Raw genomic sequence first — 9,454 nt, forward strand, 5'->3', positions numbered from 1 at the left:
ATGACAATGTTCAAAAGTGGCATATCTCAAGTATTCTTAACTTTGTCCTGAATTTATCAAGAAATAGTTTTGCCAACTTTTATTTTCCTTTTAAGTTTTTACTCTAAATAGTGCTACTAATTTTTTTTAGAATAATTTTGTCTTAATTTATAAAAAAAAGAATTATGAGTATACTTATGCTTTGGAAGCTTATGCAATGATTTTTTTCAGTTTATGCATTTAAGCATAATACTGAATTGAAAATAATTCAATATTTAAATAGTTATTTTCTTATTATTTTGCAGACCAAAATATACTGTTTGGTTGTGAAGAAGGGATTTATACCTTGAATATGAATCAGCTCCATGATGCTTCAATGGAACAGGTACATTTTTAAAACTTAGTTGTTTACTCCTTCAGTGGAATAGATAATTTTTTAATTGCTTTAATATTTGTGTCTCCACAGAGAGATGTACTGTTTTTCTATTGTTTCTTCTTTATTTCTTCTTCCAAACACTTTTTGATTGACTGTCATTCCATCATTTTCTGAAGAAAATGTATATTTTTGGCTTCTGTGTATTCATATTTACTGCAAACAATAAGAAAATTAGTACAAATACAAATTCCCATTCACCCAACATACTGACATACATATTGACAAAGTTGGATTTGCCCATTTTCAGCCCGTTTTGGGGATGGGGTTAGAGCTCACCAGAAAAATCATAATTTGGGGGGTCATGGTCAATTACTTGGCAATATTTTGACCAATTTACATGAGATTTGGTACAAAGATAGTTCTCTACAAGCAACACTTATAAATAAACAAAAATGGTGAACTTGCCCATTTTTAGTAATTATACAGGGGGTAAAGATGACACAAAAAGGCATAATTGTAGTGTTTTTTTGACAGTTATTCTGCCATATTTCAGTCACTTTACATGGGATTTGGTATGAAGAAACTTTTTACTGGTCCCAAACAAAGATATACACAAATTTGGAGTTTTTGACTTTTGCTCAATCTTTCAGTGAGAAAGGCACAATTTGGAGTTTTTGACTTTTTCTCAATCTTTCAGTGAGAAAAGCACAATTTGGAGTTTTTGTGCTATTCAACTTACGTGGAATTTGGTACAAAGATACCTTCTTGCAGGTCCCAAGCAGTGATATAGTCAGTTTTCAACCACCCCTTCGACGATTTTTATGGTGTCAAAATTAGCTATGTTTAGTTTGTGTGGTGGAGACATGTTCCATTTACCTACCATTGTTTGCCTTTTTAACTGTGTTAAATTTAAATATATACATATATTTGTGTGTGCTTATGTATTTTTCCCAATAAGCATGCAGCAGTGAAGGGTGAACACAATCTAAGAGGTACCATGCTGGACATACCTGAGGTTCCATGGTTAGCATCTCATTACTGCCAAAACAATAGCTTAAAAACTTGCACTACACACTTAAGAAGCATGGGTGTATCTATAGTAAAGATAGTCAAATCCCACTAGTTGGTCTGACAGGAGTAGCTGCCTTCCCTCTAGTCATCTATGACATATATCCATTATATCTCTCACCACAAGCAGGTCAATGTGTGGATGCCATGACATTTTAGAGGGTTACTTTCAAAATTTAATTGAACTACTTTTTATTATCATGGTATACATATAAACTTGGCTTCAAGATGCAGTTAATAAATCAAATTTAATATATACGTTTTAAGTTCTTAATTTTATTAGGAAATATTAAGAAAAATCCTCAGTTTTGTGGCATTTGCTTTCTAGGTCTTCCCTCTTCTCTAATTTATTTACCACATCTCTAAGAAGTATTGAATTTAAGGTAAATTACTCATTATTAATATAGTTATCACACAGGCAAAGTGTAATTTTTATAGTCTTTAATCTTATTTTTTTATGGAGCTATAAACTAGAAAATCAGACCCACTTGCCATGCATACCATTCACATCCTCCACTTTCACAAGTTGACAATAGTTTATTTTTATGTTTAAGATTATATTACTTATAACCAATAGAAAGCTAAAGTTTTAATCTGTCAAATGACGTATTATATTACATAGTTTTCTGTACAGAGAATTGTCTATTTTGTTTCCAGGTCAAAATTTATTCCCACAGGAAGCACAATAACAGTCAGAGCTGAATTTTTAACAGCTCCTATTGCATTGTTAGAAAGCCATAAATATTATGATAGTTATAGGGTACTCTCTGCTTTTTACATGTTATTACTCTGTGTTCTTAATGTATTGTTTAACTGAATAAAAAATTTAGTATATTAGTACTATTAGTATAAAAAAGTTGAGTTCAGCTTTGTCAACAATAAAAAAAACAAGACTCGGGTAAAAACTATATTTCTTATTTTTTATGTTTGTTCTCTATTTATTATCATAAAAGTAACTAAAATGTAAAAATTAGAAACTTGTTAGGTTAAATATGGTTAGATTAGGTACAATAAAGAAAAATATTAATATTAAAAATGTTTCAAGAGATATACTTGTGAGCTACATGTTTGCTGAGTGAGTTACAACTTGGGTGGTGCAGTTATTAGTTGGACATGGTTTAAAAGGGAATAAAATTGAAATAGAAACAGATTTATATTGTTACAAGTGTAATCTCTAAAACCTCCTAAATATATTTAATTTTTTTTTTCAGTAAAACTTTATATTTTATTTATTTTCTCTACCCTAACTCTATACAACATTGGTTAATTTGACCGACCTCGTAACCACCAAAAAAAAATTGAAATAAATCTAAATAATCCTTTTTTTCTTTTTAGAATGACTTTAAATTGTAATATGGAACTGCATTTGTTTATCTTTAAACTCATAACAGTATTCATCTATTTATAATTAAATTTTATTGCTCTTTGAACTTTATCTAACTGCTGTTCGTGCCATTATAAGTTGTAAATCACTTGCGGGAACGTGGAGGCCACATTACTCTATTGAATTACCTTACCCATGTGCTACTCCAAGCTGCTCACATGCATGCCTCATGAAATATTTTAATTATATTATTATTTATTTTATCTAATATAACCTTAACTAACCTAAAAAGATCCCTATTTTTACATTTTAATTACTTTTATAATAATAATAAATAAAGAATGAACAAGAAATAAAGTACATACCCAAATTTTTCTTTTTTTTTGCTGCTGTTGATGACACTTAACCCTACATTTTTTATACAGTTGCTGAGAATAATAACATGCAAAAAGTAGTATAAGGGTGATATAATCTCTTGTGTGATGACATGTAAACTCAAGTATTTATCACATTTTACTCTTTTAATTAAAAAATATAATAATAACATGCAAAAAATAGACAATTTCCCCTAACTTACAATTTTTTCTGGCTTTCTAACTATGCAATACAAATTCATCCAAACTAGTTGTTATCTTTCCCTTGGGAACTATGCTTCTACTAAAGGTGAAATTGACAATTCTCCATTCAGAAAGTAATGTAATGTAATAATCATTTGATAAATGAAAACCTTGGCTTTCTATTGGTTATAGATAATATAGAATTAAACATTAGAGAACTATTAACATATCCTGAAAGAGAGGATGTGACAGGTGGGTGTGGCAGGAGGGGTCTGATTTTGTATTTGATTGCTCTATAACCAAACAAAATTGAAGGCTATAAAGATTATGGTTTGTCTGAGCTATGACGATTTTCTAGTGAGTAATTTACATTGAATTTCATACTTATTTGATGGATGGTGGATAAAATAGAGAAGAGAAACTAGAAAAAATGTCACACTAGGGAAAATTCAGGATTTTTTAAAAATATTGCCCTATAAAATTAAAAAATTAAAACTTGTATACTATTAAAATATAGATTATTAGCTAAGATTTTATGCTATACTAATTGGTATAACATAAACAGAAAGTAGTTTAATAAAATTTTGAATGTAAGTCACTGGTGACATGTCGGAAAGTATGCCCATAAAAATAGTTAGATCTTCTTTATTTGAACAAATATTTAAAGCTTTATGTACATGTCATGAAAGACAGTTTTGTAGACTAGTGGTGATATGATCTTGGGGGATCACATGGCAACAGAAATGGTTTTCTGTAAACTCAAGTAACTATCACATTTTACTCTTTTAACTAAAAATATCTAGAAAAAATTAGGCATTTTGCTATATCTATTTCTAATGTAAATTGTAATATAGAGTTGCTGAATTGACATGTTTGTTGAAATCTTTTGACATTGCCATGCTGCCCATAACATTCATTAGATAGGAAAGAGGTTGTGCCACCCCTATTCTCAAGTATTCTGAAGTATTCTCAAGAGAAATCTAATTTGATTTTGTGTTTTTTTCATTTATAATTGTCACTTATATAAAACTTTGTTCATGTGTTATTAACTTTTTCGCAACCAGTGCCCCCTTTAAACATTTTTCTGTGTAAGTCATTGTGTTAGATTCAAAATTTAAACACCTTTATTATCAATGTTTGTGAATGAAATCAGCATTATAATATATGTGATCATTCGAATTTTTATGTTATCTAAGTTTTAAGTCCTTTATTTAAAAAGAAACCTTTAAAAACTATTTAAAACTTCAGGTGTATTGTCACGTGAACAACAAGCTTTGAAAATTCTCTACTCTGGCACTCTGTATCTTCAGTAATACAATAGCAGTTGTGTAGATTCATGTAGAGACTATAAGATGCTTGCATAATCTTTCAACTTGTCCATTTCAAAATTCTTTAAATGAGTGCAGTGGAAACAAGTACTAAATTTTTTCAACCCTTGACAGGTGCTACACCCACCTTCAACAGATTTGTTTGAACATTATAGCCTACATGTAGATGTTACATACACATGTGTATAGTCATTGAGAAGAGCTCATTTAACACTATAATCTAACAATGAGTATTTTGAAATTGATGTACATTTCTCATCGTGGAGTACATGTAACTGACTGTAGTATTATTGGCTGTTTGATCGATTATAGCACTTACAGTTGTTTCTTACCTAAATATGTTATAATTAGAGATACAGTTAAATCATATTTAGGTCTTACTATTATATTTTAGTTAATTATGTATTAGTTATGTTTTAAAATGCATAATTGAAGGGTATAAACGTTTTTAAAATATACATCATATTTTGCATCATTTCTCAAGGCTTCCAATATTATGTGGTGCACAAAAATATGCCGAAAGGTTGCCATGTCTGCCACAGATAGCGTAATATGTCTCAAGGGTACTTTTGACTTGTGTTGAGATGAATAATAAGTGTATAGGACAAGAAAGGAAAATAAGACACTAAAAATTAACTACATGTGAAAAAGAAAAGACTTGAAATTACAAATATAACCAAAAGAATATCTTTAAAAATATCTTTGTTTTTCTATTTCCAAATTTTAATTAGTTCATTGCATCGTACATTGATTATAACAGCTAGAGTTAGTGATATCGTAGAGAAAATAAAATATGAATATTTACCTTAAAAAATATTTGATATTCTTTTAGGAGATTCTATAGATTAGACAAATGAAATATGAAAACTATAAAATGAAGAAAAGTATCTCTGTACTTAAAATGAAAATCACCTTGCACTTAATTCGTTAAAAGTTTGAGCGCAAGTAACTACAATAGATATATAACATATTTTTAGTAAAATCACTTAATTAAAATAATGTCATTCTTTGTGTACAAGTTTTTGAGAGGATATGTTAAAAAATCTCAGTTGTTGCACAAGTAAAATTCAGGACACCTTTTCTGCAAATTATATGAGCCCAAGGCAAAAAGGTTAATAGATACTGTAGAGGTAGCATTTTTTATGTATTAGAAGTTTTCTAGGTATACAGAACAATGTTTTATTTTATTTGTTTTTCTCACCTTGATGTAGGTAAACAATAATATGAGCATTTATTGGATTATATTTTATTGCTATTAGAGAGGATTACATCAGGGACTTGTAGGTAGATAGAAAAAAGTTATTTGTATTGTGTGCTTGCATTTTCACATAAAGACATTTAGTAGTTAGAGAGAATAGATGTTTTTATTGTATATTGGCAGCCTGAGAGAAAGAGGTTCAAGCTAGAAGTGATGTAGATGAATAGAACATCTGTATTTTTGTTCATTGTGTATTGGCTATTTCACATAAACATTAGGCCAAAGGTTTTTCTAGTTAAGTCTTTCCATATGGGTCACAGGTGAAAAGCCATCTCATCGTGTTTGTTGACTCGCATTCAAAATTTTATTGAATTACTATTTCAAGAATTTATGTCAATAAGTTTGGTATCAAATTTTAGTATTATACATTATTCATTTTTTTAATATAAAAGTAGAGATTAAAAAAATGCAGTTAAACATCGATGTTGGAGTGTCATTTGGTATGTTGAATGCAGCACTGGTTAAAATTAGATGTTTATGATGTCAAAATACTAAGTCTGTAGTTTTGTATGAATTAGGAACTCAAATTACCAATATTGACAGGCCAGAATATAAAATAAAAGCCTCTTTTGAATTTGCTAAGATATTGCTCATGTAATAAATCAAACACAGTTGCACTCTTCCCGCCTTTTTACATTTTTGGAAAGGCTCCCTTATATACATTTACTTCTATATATGACATGAATAACCAATCTAAAGATCAGAATGTCATCATTGTGGCTTTGTCAGCCATTTTAACGTGTTTGGATGCCATCTCTTACTTTCGAACCAAAATTTCAAGGGGGTAGGTTGTGTCTTTAGTCTACTCAAAATTTCATATTTTTTTACACTGAAATACAGCTTAGTTACTAAGCTTGATAAATTATAGTGGAATTCTATGGTATTGATGTAACAATTTATGATTTTTTAGTTATTCAAATGTATATACAGATAAAATCTTTAAAAAAATTATTTTGTTTCATATCCTCCATGTGCAAAATTTTAAAAGGCTTAGCAACCTACATCATGTAAATGTGACTATTTTACAAAATACTAGTCTACTAAAACACAGCCAAGACAATTTACTTTGTAAAGACTAAAGGTTAGTTTTATATCATTGGATATGGTAACATGATTGCATGTGCACCACATCATTGTAACTTCTGTATTGTTAGCCAGGCATGGCTGAAAGGTCAGTATAATAAAAATAATAAATATGTATGAATGTATAACATTGAGATTTAAGCTATTTAGTCTAAACATTTATGTTTCCGTATTATAATTTGTAGTCATTCTAGAATGAAACAGGCATAATTTATATTTTTTTCCTAATTTTTTAAAGGTGGTTACGAGATCAGTCAAATCGACCAAACCCCTTACAGAGATTCCTTACTGAAAATAACAGATAAAATATAGTTTTTTCTTAAAAAAACTTATGATAATTATCTGGACATTATAAAGATTTCGCATGTGAAATTTGAAAATTTTCAGATGGACAAAAGTATTTTTAATCTTAAAATGAAAATTACTTTGCATGTTAGATAGGCAAAATGTGAAAAAAAAAATTAATGAGAAAAACATTGCTTTACAAACCTTAAGAGTTAATACAAAAATTTATGTTTTGCGTATGAAAGCATTGTAATGTTTACTGATAATTTGCTAAGTTTTGTTAACATACACTTGCTAATTTAAAAGTTATAACATGAAATTATAACAAGCACAAAATGGTTACGAGGTCAGTCCCACGGATCAAGCCCATGCTGAAAGAGTTAGATAGACAACAAAGTATTTTTATTGTTGTTTTTTTTGTAACAGTGGTAAGCACTTTATGGTAAGATATCTAAGTAGAATTCTAGTGGGTATAACAGATTTTTTAATTCATGTTGAAATCTCATAATTATCCCTTAAAATAAAATTTATAAACTTGGATATAATCAAGATATTGAATTGAATTTTTGCTTCATATAATAATGTTGAGTTATGAGGCGGAAAATTAAAATGGTAATAGATGTAGCTTTTTATTTTTGATGAATGACAAATACTTGCTTTAATAATTTACGTTTTTTCATCAGCTATATCCAAGAAGAACGACATGGATGTTTATAATAAAGAATATCTTGATGTCTCTTTCAGGTAGGTATATATATCTATATGTGTGTGTGTGTGTGTGTCTGAGTGCACATGCACTTATGACATTGTAGCAATATGTTTTTCTGATGGATGTATTCAATACTTTACCAAAGGAAAATATATTTATTTGTTGACTGAGAAAAGAAATTTGAAAATGTGTAACTTAAGGATGCATACATCCTCATGAGTTAATTCATATTATATGGCCAGTATATCATATATATGTATGGAAAAAGGAGCTTAGCTGTTTTCTTTCATATCAGTTAATAAAAAAATTAATTAAATGCCTGATTAATGTTCTAATAGTTCTCTTTAGCACTTTTGCTATAGACATCTTTTTCTGTGAGTTTTTGTGAGTTTCATTCAAAATTTAATTAATCTACTTTCTTATGGTATACAAATAAACTTGGCATATAAATGTAACTAATAATACAGATTTTGATATTATATAGGTTTTAATTTTATAAGGCAATATTCTAAAAAAAAATCCTGAATTTCTCCTACTGTGAAAATTGTGAATTTGCTCTCTAGGTATACTCTATTCTCTTATTTACCATCCCTCCAAGAAGTATGAAATTTAATATAAATTACTCATTATAATGTTGTTATGGCTCAGACAAAGCATAATTTTTATAACATTCAATCTTATTTAGTTACAGAACCATCAAGTGGAAAATCGGACCCTTCTTGCCATGCCTACTTGTCACATCCTCTCTTTCAGAAGTTGCCAGTAGCTTACTCTTATGTACAAAACTATATTATTTATAACCAATAGAAAGTCAAGGTTTTAATTTGTCAAATGACGTATAATATTATATTGTTTTTGCTTACAGTTCAAACTTTATTCCAATACGAAACACATTGACAAACTTAGCTGGGTTTTTAATGGTTTTTGTTGCATAGTTAGAAAGCCAGGAAAATTGTGATAGTTATGGGACATTGTCTGCTTTTTGCATGTTATTATTCTGTGGTCTTTGGTGGATTATTTAATTAAATAAAAATTTTAATGCAATAGTAGTATTAGTATAAAAAGTTGGGTTAAGCTTCATCAACAGTTGACAGCAGAAAAATAGGAGATCCAGGTAAGTACTTTATTTTTGTTTTTCTTGTATATTCTTCATTTATTGTTATGCAAGTAACTAAAGTATGAAAGTTAAAAGTTTTTAGGGTAGATTAGAAGAAGAAAAAAAAAATGTTCACGAGGAATGCTCACGAGTATGCAGTTCAATAGGCTAACGAGCTCTGCATTCATCAAGAGATTTACAAATTTTATGGGGGAATATTATTTTAGACATTATTTTAAAACAATAACATTTAAGTATAAACAGATGTATACTGTTATGAGAGTTAAGCTATTTAGGATAAACAAATGTAGTTTTATGTTACAATTAGAAGTCATTCTAGAAATAAAATAAGGGTAATTTAGATGCATTCCAATTTTTTTTTTTTTTTTTT

General features: G+C 28.8%; 1 protein-coding gene across 7 annotated transcripts in view; it reads left to right on the forward strand.

Moving 5' to 3' along the window:
* Positions 1–9,454, forward strand: part of LOC106466834 (mitogen-activated protein kinase kinase kinase kinase 5-like) — a 93,437-nt gene that overhangs the window by 52,186 nt on the left and 31,797 nt on the right. For all 7 annotated transcript variants that reach the window (XM_022395534.1, XM_022395542.1, XM_022395556.1 and 4 more), the window contains 2 exons: positions 285–364; positions 7,942–8,002. In XM_022395534.1, the coding sequence (XP_022251242.1) occupies positions 285–364; positions 7,942–8,002 (141 nt within the window). The remainder of the gene's footprint in view (positions 1–284; positions 365–7,941; positions 8,003–9,454) is intronic.

The sequence above is a fragment of the Limulus polyphemus genome, unplaced genomic scaffold (assembly GCF_000517525.1).
Source record: "Limulus polyphemus unplaced genomic scaffold, Limulus_polyphemus-2.1.2 Scaffold76, whole genome shotgun sequence".
In the NCBI taxonomy this organism is placed as follows: domain Eukaryota; kingdom Metazoa; phylum Arthropoda; class Merostomata; order Xiphosura; family Limulidae; genus Limulus; species Limulus polyphemus.